The sequence below is a fragment of the Giraffa tippelskirchi genome, chromosome 1 (genome assembly GCF_054371585.1).
Source record: "Giraffa tippelskirchi isolate mGirTip1 chromosome 1, T2T-mGirTip1v1.2.pri, whole genome shotgun sequence".
Lineage (NCBI taxonomy): Eukaryota > Metazoa > Chordata > Mammalia > Artiodactyla > Giraffidae > Giraffa > Giraffa tippelskirchi.
This window is the reverse complement of record NC_137275.1, coordinates 20,406,777-20,434,501: the sequence shown is the minus strand read 5'-3', so window position 1 is coordinate 20,434,501 and position 27,725 is coordinate 20,406,777. Positions and strand designations below refer to the sequence as shown.

At 38.8% G+C, this 27,725-nt stretch overlaps 1 protein-coding gene across 2 annotated transcripts in view; it reads right to left on the bottom strand.

Moving 5' to 3' along the window:
- Positions 1–27,725, bottom strand: part of PRKG2 (protein kinase cGMP-dependent 2) — a 123,225-nt gene that overhangs the window by 21,923 nt on the left and 73,577 nt on the right. For both annotated transcript variants that reach the window (XM_081505457.1, XM_081505451.1), the window contains exons 13-15: positions 25,893–25,982; positions 22,965–23,106; positions 1,040–1,203 (exon numbers count right to left, since the gene is read on the bottom strand). In XM_081505457.1, coding sequence (XP_081361583.1) covers positions 1,040–1,203; positions 22,965–23,106; positions 25,893–25,982 — 396 coding nt within the window. The remainder of the gene's footprint in view (positions 1–1,039; positions 1,204–22,964; positions 23,107–25,892; positions 25,983–27,725) is intronic.

Genomic DNA, 27,725 nt, shown 5'->3' with positions numbered 1-27,725 from the left:
GGCTTTCTAGATGACTTGTTAGATTTCTGATCCCTATCTCTGCTAAAAAGGGCTGTCTGGTAAGAGAGTATATATATGCCCACAATATGCTGAATAAATGCCTTTGTTCCACCAGAGCACTGGTCCCCGTGTCTTTCCTCATTTTCTCTCTCCCTCGCTCTCGCTCTCACTCTCTCCCTCTTGCTCTCTCCCTCTCTCCATTTCAGGCTGCTGCCACGGAGCACGGGTGTCCATCATGTCTACTTATTTGCCTGGGCTTTCGAGACCTCTTCGAGAGGGAGCCCTGAGCCTACGTAGACGGTGCTAGCTCTTTGTCCTAGAGTTATATTGGCATACTGTGTAAACCAGGGAATATCAGCCTCTTTTCTTCCCTCTTTTACTTTCTTATCAGTCGACTCTGTACCCCCAAGTTCCGGCCCATTAAAGGACCACAACAATAACATATATACATTAGTATATTAGCATATATATAATATATAGAAGTATATATTAAGTAAAATTATACTTAATATAAAAGTATATAGTTAAGTATTAATTATTCTTCATATAGTATCTGTAACAACAGGCCTTGACCCTCTAGGTGCATGCATGAGTTCTAAGTCGCTTCAGTTGTGTCCTACTCTTTGCGACTCTACAGATTATAACCTCCCAGGCTCTGTTGTCCATGGGATTCTCCAGGCAAGAATACTGGAGTGAGTTGCCATGCCCTCTTGCAGGGGATCCTTCCAATCCAGGGATCGAACTCGTGTCTCTTTGTCTCCTGGATTGGCAGGAGGGTTCTTTGCCACAAGCGCCACCTGGGAAGCCTTTACAGGTACACTATAGCAGTTTTGTACTCTTTTGCTGTACCTTCCTGAATATTTTCAAAATGTTATAACCTAGAAAGCATGCTATATAGGACATAATGTGAAGAGGAAAAGGCATCATGCTTAATCAAAAACACTTCCAAAATGTTAAATTCTTATATATATATTATCATGAGTAAGTTATTTTTGCAGTTCTCTGAAGAAGAGGCTGAACACAACTTGAAGGTACTTACTTGCCCGTTAGGAGCTCATACACTAGAATTCCCAGGGACCAAAAATCCACACTGAAGTCATGTCCTTTGTTGAGAATGACTTCCGGAGCTACATACTCTGGAGTTCCACAGAATGTCCATGTTTTCTGTCCAGATCCTATTTTCTTAGCAAATCCAAAGTCAACCTGGAAAAGAAAATCAAAGAAATCTTCAAAGACGGTAAAACTCACATTCTTCTTTAAGTCTCCCTTTAACTTCTTAAGAGTTTCCCTGATAGCCAGGTGGTAAAGAATCCGCCTGAATGCAGGAGACCTGGTTCCATTCCTGGGTCAAGAAGATCCACTGGAGAAGGGATAGGCTACCCACTCCAGTATTCTTGGGCTTCCCTTGTGGCTCAGCTGGTAAAGAATCCACCTGCAATGTTGGAGACCTGGGTTTGATCTCTGGGTTGGAAAGATCCCCTGGTGAAGGGAAAGACTACCCACTCCAGTATTCTGGCCTGGAGAATTCCATGGACTGTATAGTCCATGGGGTTGCAAAGAGTTGGACATGACTGAGCAACTTTCACTTTAACTTCTTCAGTCTTCTTTCTTTGCCTCCACCCTCCCCTTCACACCACACACACATACACACAAACACTGACCCTCTCATTCAGGGCCAAGGGTAAACCTCATTACACTGGAGAAAGTCCCATGCACACATCTCTACACCCAGGACTCCAAGAAGACTAGAGGGTTGGTTTAGGAAAGGGGCTGTGTGCTGTGCTCAGTCACTAAGTCGTGTCCAACTCTTTGAGAGCCCATGGACTGTATGTAGCCCGCCAAGCTCCTCTGTACATGGGATTTCTCAGGCAAGAATACTGAAGTGGGTTGCCATTTCCTTCTCCAGGGGATTTTCCCAACCCATAGATTGAACCTGCGTCTCTTGCATCTCCTATATTGGCAGGTGGATTCTTCACCATTAGTGCCACCTGGGAAGCCCTTTAGGAAGGGGAGATCCTTGCAACCAAAGTGAAGTTCAGGGCAAGCAGACCAGTAATTTTCAATATCAATAGTGGTATTCATTAGGAAAAGAAGAGAAGGGGGAAGTGACTGACCCTTTTGCACTTCAAGCGTTATCATAAAAGGAAATTGAGGATTTGGGAAGGGAACCATTGTTGAGAAAAAAAGGGCTTAAAATTCTACACAGTCTTGAAAAACCTTTGTACACAATGTCTGCACCTTCTAAATGTTGGGAGTTGGAAGCAAAAGCCAAGATCATCCCATCTCAACTTTGGCTGGACTCTGACACACTCAGTCCCTCTCAGGGTGGTGGGTGATGGGTAGCACTTGGATTAACTTGTTTATTCTGAAAAACTACAGTCAGCAATTACAATTGGCCGAGCTCTGTGCTATAGATACAAAGTGGACTAAAAGAACTTTGGAGTACTGGGATTGCTTAAACAGACATGATTAATAAAATGCCATGTGAGACATGATACAGAAGATGATGCAAAGTGTAAACTCAGAGAGCCCAAAGACATGAACTTCTGGAACCTCAGGAAGAAGATGGCTGGGGAAGATGCCATTAGGAGCTGACATCTGAGTTCAGTGCTGACTGAGGGTTGGGAACTCTCCCAGGGTGATGTATGGGCACTGCCCTCATCTGTCTTTTCAGAATAGGTCCCTCGACTTCTCTGAGACTCTATTCAATGAATTCTGTGCACAGAATAGAGACTGGAAATAAGTCTGGAGCACAGAAGACCCACTCTTCGAATCGAGACTGTGTATATGACTGAAGTCCTGCCCTGCAAAACAAACAGTTGGTTTCCTTCCACATGGGTGACTTCGCATGTACCTTTCATCTCCAAATACATACAGACATTATTTTAGTAAAACCACCCTCCACCTCTCTCAAGTAAACACACACAAATTATACCTGGGTGTCAACATGCACATTTTAATAGCTTCATTACACATGGACTATCTCAATAATGTGGCAGTAATCTTGACTAAAAAAATTAAATAAATCAGGTTAACATCAAAGTAGGCCCTCATCTAAAAAAAACATGAATCAGTCAACTATAAAATCCAGCCCTCATTTCTTTATTCAAATATTAATATTTAAAATATTTGTCTTACTTTTAAAAATCTCTTAGAAATTGATCTTTGTACTAATGCTTTTTGTTATGTACTAGAAATTTTTTCCTAATATTTCCTTATTAGAAAGAGGGAATTTAAACAACCTAATTTGAAGCATGTTTTAACTGTTTTCTTTCATCTACCCAAAAGGACTCACAATGATTATACCTAAGAGATGGCTGAGAATATTATGAAATTAAAATTTGCAACTTGCTGAGACTAGCATATCTACTTACTCCTGAGAGGAAGAACCAATATGAAAATCTTAGCTAATTTTTTAAACACAAATTTAGGAGACAAGAAAAAAATGCTTATAACTGCATTTTCATGAATGCATATGGAAATATTATATTTTGTTGTTTTATAGCAGTCTTTCAACTCATTTTTTAAATTGCAAGTAAGTTTTCCTTCTAATGATGACTGAAAGTTCATCAGATATTGAGGATACATTTTTAAAAGTGATACATTTTAATTTGAGTATCTGGTTTTGCTTTTGTACTTACATACTGATTGAAAGAGATGGCAGTAATTACATTAAAATTTAAGATTTATGAAAACTTTCCACTTTCTTTATCTCCTTTGATCTTATCAGCTTTAGTCTAAACCATCTGGTTGGAGAAAATTGACACTCAGACCTCTCTGAGTGAGGTGCCAAATAAAAGTTTCCAGATCTTCTGATGTGAAACTCTGTGTATTTTCTATAAAAATCCACACTACCTCTGTTTTGAGCCAGCATGGATACCACCACAAAGCCTCAAACTTTTCTTTAACCCTTTCTCTCCTAGGCAACAGAAATGTAAGTTCTTTCCTTTATTCAATGAATATTTATTGAAAACCACTATGTACCAAACACTAGGGTACAGACAAACCCCCAATCTTCTTAGAGTTTACATTTAAGAGAAAGAAAACATAAATAAAAATATAATATCATATACCCAATAAGGACCTACTTATTGTTCCCTACAAGTTCCCTACTGTGTAGCACAGGGAACTCTGCTCAGTATTTTATAATAACCTACAAGGGAAAAGAATCTGAAAAAATCAAAATGACTTTGCTGTACACCTGAAACTAACACAACACTATAAATCAACTACACTTCAATTAAAATTTTGACAATACATAATAGCATACATAATATTACCAGATAGTAACATATGCTATGGAGAAACATATAAACAGGTACTGAGATCAATATGAATTATACTCTAAACAGGGTGATCAGAAAAGCCTCACTGGGGAGGTAGCATTTATGCAGATTTGAGCAGAAATCTGCATGAAATAAAAATGAGAGCTCTGTAAAAAATCTGAGCAAGAGTGATCCTCACAGATAAAGAGCTAGCACCAAGGCCCTAGCCTTCAGGAACATGTGTGGTGAAGATCAAGGATTGGCAAGACGGACACTGTGGCTGGGCCATAGTGTGTGAGGGGAAGAGGCAGGAAGTGAGGGCAAAATTGTGGAGTGGCCCAGTAAACCACAGAAAGAACTTCAGACTTTTTTTCTAGGAGGCCATTGGAGGATTAAGAGAAGAGATGTGCATGACATGACTAATGTTTCAAAAGGATCATTCTAGAAGAAAAGAAAATAGAGACCTCCTCTTTTTAAAAAAGTTTTTTTCCTAGCAGAAGTGAGCTTTTAAGAAGAATCTCTGGAGAAGCTACACTCAGGTTTTCCCTTGTCACTATTAAATTCTCATTATGAAAGGCAACTTAACATTCCGCTGAAAGCTTAAAAACATTGCCTGGGAAGATTTTAATAAACTAGAAGGTTCTAGGATGTTTCTATACCTATAGCAATGATTGGTTCATTCAGAAAGAAAAAAAGAAAAAAATTAGCACTGTGGCTTGTTGGAGCCAGTATCCAATAAGTGCTAGCTTTTTCCCAGAAGTTTCTCTCCGGGACAGAGAATTTGTTAGATATTGGTTCTCTTGGTCACATAAAAAAAGGATACAAAATGACCAGTCTAGTTAAGCCAGATGATTCATGGGACACAACATTCCAAAAAAAATATTTATATGGCATTTTCAGGGCACTTTCTTTGCCCAAGTCTAGACAAGGGTAAAATGGAATCTGTTTATTCTGTCCACCAATAACCAAAGAGGATTTCATGTTCTTGTGATACTAAAGTCCATCCACTGAAACGGACAAGAGTGGATGGCTTCCACTGAGGCAACAGCGAGTGAGAGAGGCAAAAGTATGGGATGCATGAGTCTTTTGCAGCAACATCCCATTCTTTCTGGAGCTCTGGTGACTCCCCTGAGACTTAGAGGGCTTAGTCAAAAGTGGAAAGGATAATGGGGTGCTTTGCATACATGAGAACAAACAAAAAAATCAAACTACGGACTTCCTTGGTGGTCCGGTGATTAAGAATCCATCTTGCAACGCAGGGGATGCAGGTTCAATCCCTAGTTGAGGAACTAAGAGCCCCCTGCCTCGAAGCAAATAAGCCCCAGTGCTCTGGAGCCTGCATGCCACAACTAGAGGGTCTGTGGGCTGCAATGAAAGATCTTGCATGATGCAACTAAGATCCCCTGTGTCACAACTAAGACCTGACTCAGCCAAATAAAAATAAAATCACTGGAGGTTCATCTCACATGACACTGCCTCTTTGAAACCTTCCTTGAATTTACAGAATCAATTCTTTTCTCTTACGCAGTTCTTTAACAGATTCTGTTCCAAAATGACCTCCCCTTTGGCACCATCTTCTAGTTGCCTGGTAATAAATCTAGCTCCTTGGGGAGAGGCATTGCATTCTAATAATTTTTTGCCCCCTACAGCATTTGTAGCACAACAGATGTTCAACATGTGTTTGGTGAAAGAATCTGAATGAAGTGATAACCCTTAACATGTTTCAATATGATGTATTTGTATAATCTTCACCAAAAATGAATTAGCAACTATATGCAGATGTTAAAGATGACAAAATTAAAGTCTAGGGAGATTATGGAAACTTGAGATGAGACTGTAATCAGGGTCCAAAGTAACCTTCCCATTATATGTAAATTCATGAGTAAGTAGATTTTTAAGGGAAAAGGAACAAGATATGTTAAGCACATTGTTGGGATAATCTTCACTGTCACTTAATAAGTACAGCTAATAACGGTCTGGCAAAAAGTACACAGTTAGAGTCAGTGGTTACTTTTAGTTTTCAAGTTAGGAAATACTTGACGCATATAAAATAATGTGACATATATGCAAGTTTTAATGCATGACAATAAAAACACCTCTGTGTCCACCATCAGTTTAGTAATTAGAACAGAACTGGTACAGAAGCACTCTTTGTTCCTGCCACACTGCTCTCCTGTCACACTGTCCTCCTATCACACTGTCCTCCTACCCCTTGCCAGGCGGTCACCATTACCCTGATTTTTGTGTTTATCATTTGCTTGTCTTTACTTCTAATTTTCCCACATGTCTAATTATCCTTACATGATCCAGTCTATCTATACTTCTATAGGCCACTTCAGTCATGTCCAGCTCTTTGCGACCCTATGGACTGTAGCCCCCTAGTGAGAGAGTCATTTCCTAGGCAGGTTGATAAGAAGTCCAGGGGTTCCCAAGGAGAGAGAGGGGTCTGGAATTCTCAAGAAGGAAGAAAGGACAAACTATTTTTTTTCCTCTACATTCCTTAGGATTATATAACAATAATGTATCCTGCTTGAGGACAGTCTCTGGAAAAAACCTTCTGGCTAATTCTGTTATTTTAAATTGTAAATATGGGAGTAGGTCTGGTGAGGTCTTTACAACCTCCAGACATTCTTTTGATTCACTGTAATAACTAATTTGAGAGTATATAATTCCACTGCTAACGCTAGCAAGAGGGTACTCTTTCTGCCCAATTCTGATGTCTATGTCAGAAGCTTTCTCTATCCCTTTTATACTTTAATAAACTCTATTGCACAAAAGCTCTGAGCAATCAAGCCTTGTCTCTGGCCCCGGATTGAATTCTTCTCCTCCAGAGGCCAAGAATCCTGGAGTCTTTTCGTGGGTTCAACAACAACTTTTCACTAGGCTCCTCTGTTCATGGGATTCTCCAGGCTAGAATACTGGAAAAGGATATATAGTTATTATTTTAAAAAATTTTAGATAAATCTTATCACTTCTTGGACAAATTGCCTTTTTTCACTTAAAACTGTATTTTTGAATTTAGCCCATATTGGAGTACGTTTATACTGCTGTATCATATACCATTGAAAGAATATGCTATAAATGTTCTAAATTTTTTTGAAAAATGATTTTCCATCATGATGCCATAGATGGAAATTTGTCCTTTATCTATTAGTGTGTTATCACAAAGAAAAGTTTCTATTAGCATCATTTCCCATCTTGCTTACTGGACATGTGTAAGGTAGAATTTCTGGGTCAATGATATGGTATGTTCAACTTCACTACACATTTTCAAGTTAATTTCCTTAGGTACTATATAAGCAACTCCTTCACCAGCAACAGTGTTTAAGAGTTCCTATTGCCCTATATCTGCCCCATCCTTTAGGGACATCAACTTTTATTTTTTGCCACCTATAAACTTTTCTGGTGGCTCATATGGTAAAGAACCTGCCTGCAATGTGGGAGACCTGGGTTCAACCTCTGGGTTGGGAAGACCCCCTGGCAGAGGTCATGGCAACCCACTCCAGTATTCTTGCCTGGAGAATCCCCATGGACACAGGAGCCTGGCAGGCTGTTGTCCCATGGGGTCGCAAAGAGTTGGACAAGAGTGAATAAGCTACTAAGTATTGTATCACTCAGTTCAGTAACTCAGTTGTGTACAACTCTTTGCAACCCCATGAACCACAGCATGCCAGGCCTCCCTGTCCATCACCAAATCCTGGAGTTTACCCAAACTCATATCCATTGAGTCGGTGATGCCATCCAACCATCTCATCCGCTGTCGTCCCCTTCTCCTCCTGCCTTCAATCTTACCCAGCATCAGGGTCTTTTCCAATGAGTCAGCTCTTCATATCATGTGGCCAAAGTATTGGAGTTTCAGCTTCAACATCAGTCCTTCCAATGAACACCTAGGACTGATCTCTTTTAGGATGGACTGGTTGGATCTCCTTGCAGTCCAGGGGACTCTCAAGAGTCTTCAACACCACAGTTCAAAAGCATCAATTCTACGGCACTCAGCTTTCTTTATAGTCCAACTCTCACATCCATACATGACCACTGGAAAAACCATAGCTTTGGCTAAATGGGCCTTTGTTGGCAAAGTAGTGTCTCTGCTTTTTAATATGCTGCTTTTTAATATGCTATCTAGGTTGGCCATAACCTTCCTTCCAAGGAGTAAGCGTCTTTTAATTTCATGGCTGCAATCACCACCTGCAGTGATTTTGGAGCCCCAAAAAAATAAAGTCTGACACTCTTTCCCCATCTATTTGGCATGAAGTGATGGGACCGGATGCCATGATCTTAGTTTTCTGAATGTTGAGTTTTAAGCCAACTTTTTCACTCTCCTCTTTCACTTTCATCAAGAGGCTCTTTAGTCATTCTTCACTTTCTGCCATAAGGGTGGTATCATCTGCATATCTGAGGTTATTGATGTTTCTCCCACCAATCTTGATTCCAGCTTGTGCTTCTTCCAGCCCAGCATTTTTTATGATGTACTCTGCATAGAAGTTAAATAAGTAAGGTGACAATGTACAGCCTTGACATACTCCTTTTCCTATTTGGAACCAGTCTGTTGTTCCATGTCCAGTTCTAACTGTTGCTTCCTGACCTGCATACAGGTTTCTCAAGAGGCAGATCAGGTGGTCTGGTATTCCCATCTCTTTCAGAATTTTCCACAGTGTATTGTGATCCACACAGTCAAAGGCTTTGGCATAGTTAGTAAAGCAGAAATAGATGTTTTTCTGGAACTCTCTTGCTTTTTTGATGGTCCAGCGGATGTTGGCAATTTGATCTCTGGTTCCTCTGCCTTTTCTAAAACCAGTTTGAACATCTGGAAGTTCACGGTTCACATATTGCTGAAGCCTGGCTTGGAGAATTTTGAGCATTACTTTACTACCGTGTGAGATGAGTGCAATTGTGCGGTAGTTTGAGCATTCTTTGGCATTGCCTTTCTTTGGGATTGGGATGAAAACTGACCTTTTCCAGTCCTGTGGCCATTGCTGAGTTTTCCAGATTTGCTGGCATATTGAGTGCAACACTTTCATAGAATCATCTTTTAGGATTTGAAATAGCTCAGCCGGAATTCCATCACCTCTACTAGCTTTGTTCATAGTGATGCTTCCTAAGGCCTGCTTGACTTCACATTCCAGGATGTCTGTCTCTAGGTGAGTGATCACACCATCGTGATTGTCTGGGTCATGAAGGTCTTTTTTGTACAGTTCTTCTGTGTTTTCTTGCCACCTCTTCTTAATATCTTCTGCTTCTGTTAGGTCCCTACCATTTCTGTCCTCTATTGAGCCCATCTTTGCATGAAATGTTCCCTTGGTATCTCTAATTTTCTTGAAGAGATCTCTAGTCTTTTCCATTCTATTGTTTTCCTCTATTTCTTTGCACTGATCGCTGGGGAAGGCTTTCTTATCTCTCCTTGCTATTCTTTGGAACTCTGCATTCAAATGGGTATATCTTTCCTTTTCTCCTTTGCTTTTTGTTTCTCTTCTTTTCACAGCTATTTCTAAGGCCTCCTCAGACAGCCATTTTGGGTTTTGCATTTCTTTTTCTTGGGGGTGGTCTTGATCCCTGTCTCCTGTACAGTGTCATGAACCTCTGTCCATAGTTCATCAGGCGCTCTGTCTATCAGATCTAGTCCCTTGAATCTATTTCTCACTTCCACTGTATAATCATAAGGGATTGATTTAGGTCATACCTGAATGGTCTAGTGATTTATAGAATGTATTATACCGTGGTTTTAATTTGTACTGGTGCCCTGCTGGTAATTAATTTGAGCTAGAGCATTATAATTTGTTCTGATTTCTGAGAGAGTTTTCCTCCCCCATGTTGTCATCTGCCCTCAGAAAAGTCTTGGCTGTTCTTGGCCCTTGGTCAGTCTGTATAAACTCTAGAATCAGCTTTTGCCAAGCTTCAGGGAAAGCTCTCCTGGAATTCCACTGGAAGTGGATCAAATCTGCAGATTCTTTGGAAGCTATTGATACCTTTAGAATGTTGACTCTTCCTGTTTTTCAACTGAGTACATCTTTCTGAGTGAGCGAGGGTAATGCTAGCCACAGCAACAAACATCAAGAAAGCATAAATCCTTAAACTCTACATTAATTTCCTTCTTCCTCACATAATGGCTTTTCCTGAGCAGTAGGGAAATCTCCAAGTAGTGGCTCAGGGACACAGACTCTTTCCATCTGAGGGCTCTGCCAACCTCCAGTCAGCTGTGTTCATTGGCCACAAGCCAGAAAGACTGAATAGAAGTCAGCTGCACCACACACCATCAGCCCAGGTCAGCTGCACCACACACCATCAGCCCAGGTCTGACGGTGGTGCCCAGCAGGTCAGCTCACATTTCATGAGATAGAAGTATGAAACACCATCACAACAAGCCATACAAAAGGCGGGGGATGGGGGAGGATGTTCTCTAGCTCTGTGCCCCAAAGAAGAGAGAATGAATCTATTATTTTAGGTCTTTTAATATCTTTCTATAACTTTGTATAAGCTTCTCAATAAAGCTTCTACACATTTTGCCAGATTCATTGCTAGATACATATTTTATTTATATGATATAAACATACATATACTTATGCTTTTTGTAAATGGCATTTGTATTCCTATTTATCAACTATGCTTCTGGTATTTAAAAATACACTGAGTTCTTGCTTTACTAATCTCACATTTAGCAGCCATATTGACCTTTCTGCTAAATTCTGATAATTTGCTGTTGACATTCTGGATTTCTGCAGTTAATCATGTCACATGGGAAAATAGGTTTTGTTGTTTATATTCCACCCTTTTTTAAAAATTTTATCTATATCTGACTGCACTGGGTAGAACCTCTGATAAAATGTTGAATAGAAACTCTTACGACTTTTAAGAGCATAACTTCAAATATTTCATCATTATGTTTACTCTAAATTTTTGTTAGGTATCTTTCATTGGATTAATAAAATTTATTTCTATTCCTAGTTTGCTAAGAGAATTCATCATGACTGAATGTAGAAACATCAAAATTGTCTCTGTAGCTATTGAGGTAATTATTATATGTAATTGTTTTTCTTTTTTAATCTATTAAGTGGTGATGTGGTTTGATAAAATTTTAGTGTTAAAATCAGTGCTTGCTTTCCTGAGATATAGCCAGCCTTAGTTATGATTTGTATTAATTATAGTATTCAGTTTGCTAATATTTTGCTTATAAGTTTTACATTAAATTCATGAGTGAAATTGGACATTAATTTGCCTTCCTTAGGCATTTCATTTGAAGAATCAAATTTACACTAGCTTCATAGAATAAGATGGAAATTATCTTTCATTGTTTTCTGAAGAATCTGTATAAGATTCATATTGAAAATCCTTGAAGTAAATTTCTGGATCTCACGTGTTATGGACTGAACATCTGTGTCTAAGATTCCTCTTGAAACTCTAGTCCTCACTGTGATGATATCTGGAGGAGGGGTCTTTAGGAGTAATCAGGTTATAAGGGTGAGGTCCTCATGAATGGGTTTGTGCCCTTAGAAGAAAAAACACAAGAAAGATGATCTATTTCTCTCTCTCTCCACCACGTGAGGACACAGAGAAGATGGCCATCTGCAAACCAGGAAGAGAACTCTCAAAGAGCTCAACCATTTATATATACTGTATACTCTATTAGGGCTTCCCAGGTGGTGCTAGTGGTAAAGAACTCCCCTGCCAATGCAAAACACGAAAGAGATGCTGGTTCCATCCGTGGATTGAGAAGATCCCCTGGAGGAGGGTATGGCAACCCACTCCAGTATTCATGCCTGGAGAATCCCATTGACAAAGGAGCCTGGAGGGCTACAGACCATGGGGTCACAAAGAGTCAGACACAACTGAAGTAACTTAACACACACATACACACACACTTATACTGTATTATATATAGCAATAGAGTTGCTCAAATAATTTCTAATTCATGTGAATCTATGCTATAACTATAGTCATGTTCACTTATAATAACATTTATCTGTAATACATCTCTTTTTCTTTTGTTTGTTAGTTTTATTAGTCTTTCCAAGACATCCTGGTTCTGTATCCTTTTATTTTATGTTTAATTCATTCATGTTATTTTTTCCTTTTCCTTTCTTTTTTCCCCCTTTTCCATCTTCTGAAGTTGAATGCTTACTTAATTTTTAGCTTTCTTTATTTCCTACCTGAAACATGAAAAGTTATAAACATTATTCCCACTATCATTTAGTTGCAACACATATGTGTTGATATGTAGTATTCTCTATTGTGCAACTCAGTTCTATAATCTCACTAAAATCTCTTGTTCACTGATCCTTGAATTGTTTTGAAATATCCTTAAAATTCCAACAAGATGAATTTTTAAGTGGTTTCTTCCTGAACTTTAGATTTTGTAATTGATTTTTATGTTACATACTTTGACGTCACTGAACAAAACCTTTACGTCTTTATTTCGGGAGTAAGGAGCAAACTGCCTCATTGGCCTTTCATTCATTCTTCTGTGCTAAGCAGTGTACTAAGTCTAGCAGTAAATACTGTAACATAGTCTGCCATTATGAGGCATTCAGGGTAGAGGGGCAGAGAGATCATAAAGAAATAGACAATAATATCAACATTTAATGTGTTTTCTTATACAATACTCAACAGGAATAAGATTAAGGTATTCTGTGGTCACATGAGGTGTATTACTCACATGAGTTAATAGCATAATCATACAGAACATTTACTGATGAAAGACAGCTGAGATTTATTGGATTACAACCAAGTTTTTCCTGCAGAAGTCTAGCTACTATATACAAGTTTTTTCCTGCAGAAGGCTAGCTGCTGTATAAATTCTGCTTGGGTTGAGAACAAGGTCATTTTTTAATTCTTTGCATACTGTTCTACATCTTAGTATCACCTCTGATTCATTCATGATAACCAGAAGGAGGACTCGATCATGATTGCCTTCAATAGCTCTCCTTTAGCCTTGAAAGAAAAATTTAGGAAAATATTGGATGGGCAGATAAGTGTTAGTGATGTGAGAATCTCCTTGGTCCATTAGTAGTATCTGCTAATCCTTAATCTCCAACCTAGTATTTTTCCCGATGGAGACAGCTTGGACCACATGGGCTCCTGGTGGGACTGAACCAGGGTGGCATTCTCAATCATGAATCAGCGAAGAAGAGTAAAGTCTTCATCCCTCATACAAACATATTCTCTGTAAATAAAACCAAAGAGCAAGCCTCTGTAGTCTCTAGGGAGACACTTTGAAAATCCAGACCTTTTTCCTACTTAGGTCTTTTTTCCAGGCTTTAGCTGGTTAGTCTTTCCTGGGGGTTGGGGGGAGACTTTCTTTACTATAGTCCTTAGATATCTGAACTCTCACTGATATTGCTAAGAAATGATAAAGGGAGATGAAAATGCCACTTGTTAAAATTTGAAGAATAAGGCCAAGGTCATCCTTTAAGGAGTATTTCATCCTCAAGTTCATTAGTGCCCAAGTCTGGGCTGCCCAGTGTCCACCCAGGTATGCATTCCTGACATGCTGGGCACTAGACCACTAGACTGCACTGCCCTCACCCCTACTGCGACCCCCTCAGGAACCTTTAGGCAGAAGAAGCACTGCTAGACTGTCAGCCAATTTCTTTTTTTTTATTTGCTGAAACTTGCTTGATGACCCAGTATATGATCAAATGTGGTAAATGGCATCATCTAAATATTGGGAACAATATTCTACAAATCAATTATAGCAAGTTGATTAATCGTGTTGTACACGTATTCTAAAGTTTTAGTGATTTTCAGTCTGAATGTTCTTTCAGTTTCTGTGAGAGGTATAGTCCTATTTTCCTACAGTTGTTCATTTCTTCTTACGAGTTCTGTCAAATTCAGCTCCTTACTTTTGAAGCATTTTCATAAGTAATTAAAAGATCAGGACTTTTACATCATCATGGTAAAATGAGCTCTTCATCATCATATGGTAACCCTCTCTATCTCTAGAAATACTTCTTCCCTGATACCAATATAATGAAACCTGCTTTTCAGTTTGTTCAATATTTCCCAGACATATTCTTTTCTATCCTTTTCATTTCAACCTGTCTGCACCTTCATGTTCTGGTCTGTCTCTTGTAAACCTCATGTAGCTGATTTTTATTTTTGAAGTCTATTTGGCAGTGTTTGGTTTTTATCTGAACAGTGAAGTCTATTTACATACATTAGATTTCTTTCTCCTTTCAGATTGTGTTTTCTCTTTGATTTTTTTTTCTAGGCTTCCTGTTTTCCTTTGTTGCCTTCTTTTAAAATGATTGACATCTTCTTCCACTTTGATTCCAATTACATCTACTCTCAGTTTATATGCTGCTATTTTTCAGTTATTTAGCATTTTCTCACTTTAAATACTACACAGTAGTGATAATTATTACATTAGAGCATAATTTGGAAAAATCTAACCACATGTTTACCATTTTTCTATAGTTACCATGCCCTACTACATCTCAAACCTTTCATCAGGGATTTTCCATTTCCCTTAACACATCCTTTGGATGTAGGTGGTTAACACTCTTTATCTTTGTTTAAAAAGATTTTTATTTTTATTTCACCCCTCTTGAAAGATAATTTCTCTAGATTTGTAAGTCAAGTTTGTTGGTTATTTTCTCTTGAAATTTTAAGATATTATTCCATTGCATCCTGGTTGCTATGGTTGCTGTTGAGATGTCAACTGAAAGTAAAATTTTTACTCCTTTATGTGCAAACTGTTATTTCTCTTCTATAGCTTTTAAAATTTTCTCTTAGTTTTGGTTCTGCACCGTATTATAATAGCCAACATCCAAGACAGCCTCAATGATCCCCTTCTCCTGGTATTCAGAGGTGACCTCTCTGACAGTGAATCAGGCTGGCCCCATGTGGCCAACGGAAGACACAGGGAAGTGTCAGTGTGACTCTGAGTTTTGGAAGGCAGTGTAGCTACTCCTAGGTCTCTCAAATGACTCATGCTGGGGCAAGCCAGCCACCACCATGCCTCAAGGACGTTCAATCCAGAAAGAGAAAATTCATATGGAAAAGAACTAAGGTCCCCAACCAACAGCCAACACTAGTTTGCCAGCCAGAGGCGTGAGTCACCTTGAATGTGGATCCTCTAGCCTGAGTCAAGCCTCCAGGTGACTGTGGCCCCAGCCAACACTTGACAGAAACTTCCTGAGAGACCCTAAGTCAGAACCATCCAGTTGAACCACTCCCAAACTCTTGATCTGCAGAAACCATGAGAGTTCAACCAAGATTCTTATTGTTTTAAGCCATTAAATTTTGGAATGATCTGTTATACAAAAGCAGAATCTACAATAAATACAATTTGTCTCAGTTGGGATTTGTTGGACTTCTTTTACCTCAATGGTCTTTTTTATTTTAAATAATTTCTGGAAAATTCTCAGCCATCATTTCTTTAAGTACTTTTCTCTCATTCTCTATATTTTTATCTTGGACTCCAATTGAACATTTTAAGAACATCTCACTCTATTCTCCAAGTCTCTTCATTTCTCTTATTTCCCATCTTTTTGAGCCTCTATGCTTTATTCTGAAATTTCATCTTTCAAGTCACTGATTTTTCTCTTTACTTGTGAATCATCTATTTAACCTTCCCATTTTTCAAATTGATGTATAATTTATAAGCAATAAAATGTACAGATTTGGGGAGCACAATTCATTGAATTTTGATGCAGATTATAGTCTTGTAACCACAACCACCATATGGTCAAGAGATAGACATTCGCATTATCTCAGAAAGTTCCCTCCTGCCCTTCTGCAGTCAAATGATCCTCCCAGAGGCTACCATTGTATTAATTTCTACCATCTATTCTACAACTTCAAATAAATGTAATCATGAAGAGGCTAGTAGAGGCTAGTCTTCTGTATCTGTCTTCTTTTTGCTCAACATGCTTTTTAAAATTTATTCATGTTGTTACCTATACTAATTCATTGTTGAAAAGTTGAAAGTGAAAGTCACTCAGTCGTGTCCAGCTCTTTGCAACCTCATGGACTATGCAGTCCATGGAATTCTCCAGGCCAGAATTCTGGAGTGGGTAGCCTTTCCCTTCTCTAGGGGATCTTCCCAACTCAGGGATCGAACCCAGGTCTCTGAGCCACAAGGGAAGTCCATACTAATTCATTACTTTATACTATGGAGAAGAGTTTGGTTAATGATGCACTACTACGTATTTAAACATTCAATTGGTGATGAGTATTGTGGCTCTTTCTGATTTGGGACTTTCAGGAAAAAGCTGTTATGAACATTCTTGTCCAAAATTTTTGAAACATTATTTCAATTTTTTTGGATAAATACCAAGGAGTGAAATTTCTTCCAAGGAATAGAATTTCTTGTCATAGAATAGGTGTATGTTTGACTTGATGAGAAACGGACAAATCATTCTTTAAACAGTTTTCTAATTTTGTTTTCCTACTAGAAATTTAGGAAAATTTCCTCACCAACACTTAGTATTGTCAATCTTTAAAATTATAGTTATTCTAGAGGGTGTGAAATGGCACATCCTTATGGTTTTAACTTGCTTTTCCTAATGACTATTGATATTACTTATTGACCATTCTTATGTCTTCCCTTGTAATTTTTCAAGATCTTTGATCATTTTTTACAAATTGGATTGTCTTTTATTATTGAGTTTTTTTATATATTTCTGGATACAAATCTTTTGTCATGTAATGATACATTGCAAGTATTTTCTACCAGTTTGTGGTATGACTATTCATTTTCTTAACAATGTATTTTGATGTTGAGAATGTTTTAATTTTGATGAAGCCTAATTATTAAGGACTACATGATTGTGCCCCTCTCCCTAAACATGTATGTTGAAACCCTAATCCTCAGTGTGATAGTATCTGAGGGTAAAGCCCTTGGGAGCTAATTAGGTCATAAGGTGAAACCCTCATGAAGGAATTAGTAGCTCTGTAAGAAGAGACAGAAGAGAGCACTCTCTCTCTCTCCCTCTCCTCCATGCAAAGAAGAGAGAGGACAGTTGTCTATAAGCCAGGAAGTTGGCCTTGACCACACATCAGATCAGCCAACACCTTGACCTTGAACTTCCCAGACTCCAGAACTAAATAAATTGTTGTTTAAGCTACCTACTCTATGCTACTTGTGTTCTAAGAAATCTCTAACTATTCCATGTTGTAAAGATATCATCTTATGTTTACATTTACTTTTGGATGCTTTATGGGTCCATGATCCAGCTTGATTTAATTTTTTTTATATAATGTTAAGTGCAAGTCATGTTCCTTTTCTGTTGCCATATATATCCAATTCTTTCCACAATACTTGTTGAGAAAACTAGCCTCTCATCCTTTTCCAAAAGTCATTTAACTATATATGTCTATTTCTGGACTTTATTCTGTTAGATTAAGCCATTTGTCCTTACACTGTTATCATACTGCTTTGATTACTACAGCTTTATAGTGAGCTTTATAATATCATCAGTTATTATAAATTCCTCTTTTATTCTTCTTTTTTCAAAGTGTTTATTGACTTTCCTAAACTACATTTCTTTGTAAATTTTAGAATAAATATCTGTTTCTAAAAATGGCTGCTCCACTTTTTATTGCAATGGCCTTAAATATGTAGATCAATTGGAGGAGACTGAACATCTTATCAACTATGGAGTTATACAATTTATGAACATAGAATATTTTGCCATTAGCTAGTTTTCTGTCAACAAAATTTTGTATTTTTCAATGTAGGGGTCTTATACAGTAAATTTATTCAATAATTTTTGATATTACAAATGGCATTTTAATTTCATTCTTGAATATTTACTGTTAGCACATAAAAATTATTTAATAAATTTTTATTTGTATATTGACTTTGTACCTGTAATCCTGCTCTATTTATTTTTCCTTTCTAGAATTTCTTGGTAGATTCTTCATGCTTTTCTACATAAACAATCATGTTGTCTTCAAATAAAGATAGGTAGCTTCTTCCTTTCTAATTTTTGGCCTTTCACTTCTTTTTTGCATTTCATTTATTTTGCTAATATCTCTGTTACAATGCTGAAAAAACTGGTGAAAGAAAATAGTCTTGTTCACAATCTAAATAGAAAATATTCACTATTTCACTGTTAGATACAATGTTAACTAAAGGTTTATCCTCCATATCTTATACAACAAGGAGTGCTTTGAAATGAACAGCTGCATTAATGTGCATTTCACCCAGTGTTGCTCCTTTTTTTCAAAGTTTGAACGTCTATTTCTTGTTGCTCTCTGATGTTTTCACACACTTTTATACATGTATCATAATTAACCTCAGCAAGATTAGTCCAATGCAAGCTATTCCACCATTAATGAAAATTCCATTTAATATTTAATTTCAATTATGATATTCAGAATTTCTTAATAGAAGTTTTATTTGTTATTTTTTTCTAAACTGGTTAGATCTTTTTTGAGAGGTTCTGTTCCTCACTCATTTGTTAGTTCCTCTCTTACTTTTAAAAGGCTTAGTCACATTTGTTTTACATTTTGTATCTGATTACTCCAATTTATGAAATTCTTACATTCCTGCTAAATAATGCTCCTGGCACCTTATTGCCTCACACATATTTTTATTTTATTTTATTGGCATGCGTTTATATTCCCTGGAAGTTCATCTCTGGGAATTCGCTGTATCTTGAATTGAGAGAACATTCTTCCAGAGAGAATATACTTGGTCATGCTACCAACATGGCTCCCTTTTCATTTAAATTTTTGCTTGGGCATTTTCATCCTGGAAGACTGGGCACCAAAAAACCATGAAAGCCAGCCTATGGCCAAGTATTCGAGGAAACTCTTTGGTTCCTCTACCAAGAGCCCAATAATGAGAAAAGCATGTCTTCTTGCATGTACTCTGCCTTTAGAAATTTGATTTCCCTCCCATTTTCTGTTTCTCTGAGAGCACAATCTGTATGATCCCTAGCTCTGGACAATGTTCTCTGATTCAACTTCCCACATTGCCCAGGTCCAAAACTTGGTCTCCTGTTTCCAGAGGGTACAGCAACTAAAATAAAACCTCTCTAGGCCACCTAGGATTGCTGGGTGACCACAAGACAGGAGGTTCAGTGTTTGAGTTCCACCTTTCACTACTGCCCAAGCTTGGTTCTCAGCCTCAGGGGAATCCAAATATTGTCTTATAAACTCAGCCATGCATATAATACTGCTTTTAATGTTTCTTCCAGTACTTGAGAGTTTTTGTAGTAAGAGAATTTCAGCATATCATATCTAGCTTGATATATAGGTAGAAATGGAAATATTCAACACTCACTTTTTAATCTCTGAAAGCTTTCGTTACTACTCTTCATTTGGCTGGTTGGCAAATGAGTTAGCTAGCTGGATTACAATGGCTACAGAAGAGATGCTTATAGACCTCTATACCTACCAAGGCAGAATATGATACCCAATTTCTTAAAAACAGCTATTAAAAAAGAATGAATTTAATGGATAATCTGCATCTCTGCATCCCTCATGATGATTTTACTTCTAGAATATTCCAAAAGGCTTCTCTGAAGAGCTGTAAGAGGCATAGCAAATGAGGGAATTGTGAAGAAGACAAGTGATCAAGGCCTTGAGTTAGCACCTCACCAGTTCTCAAAGCTGTCTTTCATAGATAAAGTAAACCTTGAATGGATCAAAACATTTCTTGGAAGTTAGCCAGATTTCACAGGAAAGAACTTACTTTACTCCTTTCCTATGGAGAGAAATTGCTTAGCAACTATACATAATAAATTCAGTTCTTAAGGCTAAACTGCACACTATAACATGTGAATGATAAAACCTACCTCATCAATTGTTAAACCTATTAACTGCAAAATGTTCAGCACAGTAGCTTTATACATTAAGTGGTAGCTATTATTAATGTTCTGATATGAGAAACTTTTAATATCTTTGTAAATGTTAAGTTCAGGCATGGTTTAATGTCCTTGAGCTCCTGACAAGATGGACTCAGTTACAGTCAGCCTGGGTTCCCCATCCTGATGGGGTTCTCTCCTGAGATCCAAAATGCCTGGTTTCTCCTCAATTATGACCACCCAGTTCTCTTATCTGGAAAAGGAAATGGCTACCCACTCCAGTATTCTTGTCCCCAAAATTCCCATGGACAGAAGAGCCTGGTGGGCTACAGCGCCTGGGGTTGCAAAGAGTCAGACATGACTAAGAAACTGAGCATGCAATTCTCTTATAGTTTTGTACCTAAAGGAGTTTACAAGAATGGTAGCATTTTTTTTCTGTCTTGTGACATGCAAGGGGCTTAATGTTAGGCATTGTATCCATTACAAAGATGCATGACAAGGAAAGTCTCCGTCCCTAAGGGACCTATAGAATCAGACCTTGTGTTCTGATTCTCAGCCCTGCTTGACCTTAGAATCATTTAAAAATATTTTTTTTAAACTACCAACATTCATATGTGTATCTTTTCTCCTTCTTCAGACAGTAGCTATCTTGGGACAGAAGCCCTACTATCTTCTTTTCTTATTCCTCACAGCAAACCGCTCTATGTAGCAGGAATTTATTAAAACCTACTTAAAATCGTTATACAGAAATGTTAATGACATACAGATGGCCAAGAGGCACATGAAAAGATGTACAACATCACTAATCATTAGAGAAATGCAAATCACACTATAATAAAGTATCATCTCACACTGGTCAGAATGGTCATTGGGGAGGTGGGAGGGGGGTCCAGGAAGGGGAACACATGTAAACCCATGGCTGATTCATGTCCATGTATGGCAAAACTACTACAATATTGTAAAGTAATTAGCCCCCAACTAAAATAAATAAATTTATTTAATAAAAACAAAAAAATCTACAAACAATAAACACTGGAGAAGGTGTGGAGAGCAGGGAACCCTCTTACACTATCAGTGGGAGTGTATGTTGGTACAGCCACTATGGAGAACAGTATGAAGATTCCTTTAAAAACTAAAACAGACCTATCATATGATCAAACAATCCCACTCCTGGGCATATATCCGAAGAAAACCATAATTCAAAAAGATACATGTACCCCAATGTTCATTGCAGCAATATTTACAGTATTCAGGACATGGAAGCAACCTAAATGGCCATCAACAGAGGAATGAATAAAGAAGATATGGTACATATATACAATGGAATATAACTTAGCCCTATAAAAGAACAAAATAATACCATTGGCAGTGATATGGATGGACCTAGTGATTGTCATGCTGAGTGAAGTAAGTCAGATAGTGAAAGACAAATATCACATGATATTGCTTGTATGTTGACTCTAAAGAAATAGTACAAATAAACCTATTTACAAAACAGAAACTTAGTCAAAGATGTAGAAAACAAACTTATGATTATCAGGGCAGGAAGCAGGGAAGGGATAAATTAGGAGACTGGGATTGACATATGAAGAAAAAAGTGAAAGCTTTAGTTGCTCAGTCATGTTTGTCCATGGAATTCTCCAGGCAAGAATACTGGAGTGGGTAGCCATTCCCTTCTCCAGGGGATCTTCATGACCCAGGGATCGAACTCAGGTCTCCTACATTGCAGGGAGATTCTTTACTGTCTGTGCTACCAGGGAAGCCCACACAAACTGCTGCTGCTGCTAAGTTGCTTCAGTCATGTCTGACTCTGTGCGACCTCATAGACCACAGTCCACCAGGCTCCTCCATCCCTGGGATTCTCCAGGCAAGAACACTGGAGTGGGTTGCCATTTCCTTCTCCAATACATTTAAGTGAAAAGTGAAAGTGAAGTCGCTCAGTCGTGTCTGACTCTTCGAGAGCCCATGGACTGCAGCCTACCAGGCTCCTCCACCCATGGGATTTTCCAGGCAAGAGTACTGGAGTGGGATGCCATTGCCTTCTCTGCCACACAAACTACTATATGTGGAATAGGTAACTAATAAGAACCTACTGAATAGCACAGGGAACTTTATTCAATACTCTGTAATGACTTATATGGGAACAGAATCTAAAAAGAGTAGATATATGTGTGTGTATAACTGACTCACTTTGCTGTACAGCAGAAATTAATACAACATTGTAAATCAACTCTATTCCAATAAAAAATTAAGAATGCTAACAAACACTAAAATGGTAATATTTTATGCTAACATTAATATGCTAACAAAATCCAATTTTAAAGCAATTCTATTATCTGAATCCTAGTTGGGGAGGGGGGAATGGTGAAACATTCAATTCCTAGGCTAGAAAGAATGTACTTGTAACATCATTCCCTGTGTTAAGTATGCTGATTTAAAAGGCCATATCTCCCAAAGTAAAAATAACAAGTGAACCAAAATTAAAAGATGATTGCTTTGTAAAAATGGTACTGATGTACCTATTTGCAATGCAGGAATAGAGAACCAACTGGTGGACACAGCAAGGGAAGAAAAGGGATGGGGCAAACTGAGAAACTAGCATTTGAAACATACACATTACCATGTGTTAAACAGAGATCTAGTGGGAAGCTGCTGTATAACACAGGTAGCTCAGCCTGATGCTCTGTGTCAGCTTAGAGGAGTGGGAATGGCTGGGGGCGCAGGGGTTGGAGTGGAAGAGTGACTCCAGAGGGAGGGGATATATGTATACTTATGACTCATTCACCTTGCTGTATGGCAGAAACCAACAAAACATTGTAAACAATTATCCACCAATTAAACATAAACATTTTTTTAATTTAAAATAAAAGTTTAAAGAAAGAGAGAATTGCAACTACAGCGCAACTTTATGTTTAGAAATGTCTCACAGGATAAGAATTTGTCTTACCAATTTAAGATAGCCCTCAGCATCTAGAATTAAGTTTTCTGGTTTCAGATCTCTGTAGATAATACCTAGTCGATGCAGGTAATCGAATGCTTCTGTCACACAAGCAACACAGAACTTGGAGGTGGGTTCATCAAAGCTGCCTCTGCAATGAAACCATTTTCCTTCTTAATACTCTAGACATCCTTGTTGCAGATTCTAGGTGTCAATTATCATATTGTATATTTATGCAATATAAATGTTTTATAAGGCATTAGCACTAAAAAATCCTTCATAGTGCCAATGAATCAGATCATAAAGAAATTTAAGTGAATGCTTGATGCCAACAAGAACCACTTTACTAAAATTTACTGAAATTAAAATGTCTACATTCAAACGATTGTTTCTGGTAATCACATCTGAACATACAAAATGGAAAGGATAAGAAAACAAGACTTTTTAAAGACATCTTTGGAAAACTCTGGAGAAAATGCAACGATTTCAATAGAGAGGTTGAACCAGATTACTGCACTTGATTGCTTGACTAAAATGACTCCAGTGTTCATTTCCATTTCCTGTTTGTATACTTTGCAATATAACCCATGTAGAAACAGGTTCATGACTCTTTCCTCTTTGGTGCACCGTGATGATATCAGAGTTGCCCTGTGTCGGCACTTGTGTGTAGGTTTACATGCTAAATTATTAAAATGTGGTGGTGATTTGCTGCATGGTATAATAGAAAGCTATTACACTTTGGCTTCCCTTGTGGCTCAGATGGTAAAGAATCTGCCAGCAATGTGGGAGACATGGGTTTGATCCCTGGGTTGGGAAGATCCCCTGGAGGAGGTCATGGCAAACCACTCCAGTATTCTTGCCTGGAGAATCCCCATGGACAGAGGAGTCTGGCGGGCTACAGTGCATGAGGTCTCAAAGAGTCAGACATGACTGAAGCAACTAAGTACAGCACATAATAGAAAGCTGTGGCTTCGGAATAAGAGAAACCACCTTGGAGTCCTGCTTCTTCCCCTTACTGAATCCTCAGGCAAGTTGTTTGGCTGTTCTGACCCTCAGATACCTGTCTTAAAATGGGTTTACTACTGACTTAACAAGGCTGATTTATGGATATGGCAAAGTGCCTAACGGGTACTAAGAACTACCACCACTAAATAGACTTAGATATTCTAAAAAGATTTGCCTGTTAAAGCAATAATGGGAGATGCAGATGCTTCTGTAGGTATCATGCAAGTCTCCACAACCCATCCAGGCTTACCTCATCCTGATCCATCCATCAGTTTGTTCCTAGTACAACAGATAAATCTCTGCTTGGATGCTCAAAAGTCTGTTATTACTTAGGTATGTGATTTTCAACCGAATGCACATTAGAATTGCCTGCTGCTGCTGCTAAGTCACTTCAGTCATGTCCGACTCTGTGTGACCCCATAGATGGCAGCCCACCAGGCTCTGCCGTCTCTGGGATTCTCCAGGCAAGAACACTGGAGTGGGTTGCCATTTCCTTCTCCAATGCATGAGAGTGAAAAGTGAAAGTGAAGTCGCTCAGTCGTGTCTGACTCTTAGTGACCCCATGGACTGCAGCCTACCAGGCTCCTCCGTCCATGGGATTTTCCAGGCAAGAGTACTGGAGCGGGGTGCCATTGGCTTCTCCATAGAATTGCCTGAAAGGCAGCTAAAAATCATTTTCTGGACCTATTGCAGGTGAACCAAATAAAAGTGTTTGGCATCAGGGCACAGCATTTTTACTGTGTTAAAGCTCCCATAAGATTGTGATGTGAAGCCAGGGTTGAGAACAACTGGCCCAGGGAATGCTGCCTAAATGTCTGACCTGGCATTAACCTCCACAACCTAATGCAAAGCTACCTCTTCTGTTGCCCTGTTTTCTATTCAAACTCTGCTCTCACTCAGCAAGTAAAAGACCTAATCCTACTCCAACTTTCCTGATTCTTAAATCAGTTCTCTTCCTGTCTTTCCAAATTTTGTCTTCAGCGTTTAGCTCAGGGCCTTTCACAACCATCACATTTTTCTCTCTTTCCTCTCTTCTGAGCTCAGTGCCCATAACACTTATTGGACATTTAGTTATGAATTGCCAACTTCTTCATCACATTTATTTTTCACATTAAATGAAATGTTTTAAAATTGTATATTGCATTATCTCCCAAAATATAATCCAAACTCACTGGAGGAAAACTTTATATGGTTTGGGGTTAGAAAAGTTTACATTGTTTAGAAAACCCCCATATCGTCAACTAGGAAGACTTGTAAGTAGGTGGAGCTCAGTGAACACCTATGCTTTTGATTGTGTGGAAATCACTCCTTTTGTGAAGCTGAATCTTTGCAGACATGTCACTCTGCTTTTCAGCCCCAACTTCACCACTCTCCACCCCTTTCGTCATCTCCCTTCTCAAGATTCAGAGTCAGTAACATCTGGATTTATACTCTGCCTCATATTAACCATGTGATATGGATGGTTGACACTCTTAAGCCTGGCCTTCTTTAATCCCTAATATGAGAATGACAGTGACTACTGGTACAGGGGGCCTATTACATGATTACAATGTTAGCTCATAAAATATCACTGTTACTACTTGTTTATCAATTTGTTCTTAGATTCATTTCTCTTTTGTAAGACATTTTTTAAGATTCTTTATAGGGACCATTTTTTAAAAGTCTTTATTGAATCTGTTACAATATTGCTTCTGTTTCACGCTTTGGTTTTTTTGGCCATGAGGCATCTGGGATTTAAGCCTCACAACCAGGGACTGAACCTGTGCCCCCTGCATTGGAAGGCAAAGTCTTAACCACTGGAGAGCCAAGGAAGTCCCTTAGACTCATTTCTTAATGACTTTCTTCATGTCTCTTTAAATGGTCATGAATACAGCATCCTTTAGACCAGGCAGGAATACACAAAAGTTACCGTGTATAATTCTTTTTCATTACCTGTCTCTTAATATACTCCACAGCTCCCCACCTAAGCAGGCCTCCAGAAGCATGTATACATATTTATTGTCCTTGAAGGTACGATATAATCTGTGAAAATAAAGAAAAACATGATTATTATTAGAAGTCCCATTTTAAAACGTCTTCAAGTTTGCTAAAGAGCGTCATCAATAACTTTTTGAAGGATGGTCCTCGTCTCCTTCCAAACATCTTACAAAGACACTGGATGCTCACTGAACACTCTGATCCTTCCTGCTCCCCTGGTTTCTCATCTGCTGATCCCTTTACTTGGACTCCCGTTCACACTACCCATGGACTTTCTTAATCTCAGTTCCATGGTAATAAAAGTGTTATCCACCCCTCAAGATCAAGCGCTGGGACCACCTTCCTGACTAAGTAGCTCCTTAACCCCCTTACTAAATACAGCCTTCCCTTCCTCCCCAAACCCTGAGATGTCTGCATGGTCTTCTTTAAGATCTGCCTTGCATATCACGGCTTCTCTGAGAGCTCAGTCGGTAAAGAATCAGCCTGTAATGTAGGAGACCCTGGTTCGATTCCTGGGTCAGGAAGATTAGCTGGAGAAGGGATAGGCTACCCACTCCAGTGTTCTTGGGCTTCCCTTGTGGCTCAGTTGGTAAAGAATCTGCGTGCAATGCAGGAGACCTGGGTTCAATCTCTGGGTTGGGAAGATTCCCTGGAGAAGGGAAAGGCTACTTACTCCAGTATTCTGGCCTGGAGAATTCCATGGAATATACAGTCCATAGGGTTGCAAAGAGTTGGACACGACTGAGCAACTTTCACTTTCACTTTGATTAACAGTTACTCATGCCTATGTTTTATGTCTTCTAGTTGGTATTAGGAAACAGACTCTAAGACAGAAATTTGTAAGCAGTCAGTTTAGTGCGGAATGCTCTTGGGACCAACACCCACAGGGGAGGAAGGAAGCAGACTTGGGCAGAGGGAGAGCTGGCCTGTAATTTTACAAAAGCCTCAGCTTCAAGGACTTGTACCATCACTGGATGCAGGATGTACCTGGAGAAAGGGTATGGGGCCAGGTGGTTCTCTTCACCTTAGAGTAATGGCTGGAGAGGGAATTAGAGTCCCCAGCTGGCAAGACTCCCAGAAGCTGGAGGAATGACAGTCTCCATCCAGACGTGGGATGTGGGCAGGGTACCATATCACAATGCTGGGGGAAAGCAGTTTCTGGGTCTTGCTCAAGAGATGCCCCTGTCTCCCTAGCACCAGGCTAATGCAGATAGCACGACAGCTATACCACGCACAGACAGCAGAAGTAATCTAGTAAGTGGTTCAGTATGGGCTCTGGATCCAAGCTGCCTAGGCTTGAGTCCCTGACTGGCCATTTGTTAGCTAAGTGACGTCAGTTTTCTCACTGCTCTTTTTTTTTTTTTTTTTTAAATAAATTTATTTATTTTAGTTGGGAGCTAATTACTTTACAATATTGTAGTAGTTTTTGCCATACATTGACATGAATCAGCCATGGGTTTACATGTGTTCCCCTTCCTGACCCCCCTCCCACCTCCCTCCCCATCCCATCCCTCTGGGTCATCCCATTGCCCTAGCCCTGAGCATTTGTCTCATGCATCGAACATGGAATGGTCTTCTGTTTCACATATGATAATATACATGTTTCAATGCTATTCTCCCAGAACGTCCCACCCTCACCTTCTCCCTCAGAGTCCATAAGACTGTTCTATGCATCTGTGTCTCTTATTCTGTCTCGCATATAGGGTTATCGTTACCATCTTTCAAATTCCATATATATGCATTAGTATACTGTATTGGTGTTTTTCTTTCTGGCTTACTTCACTCTGT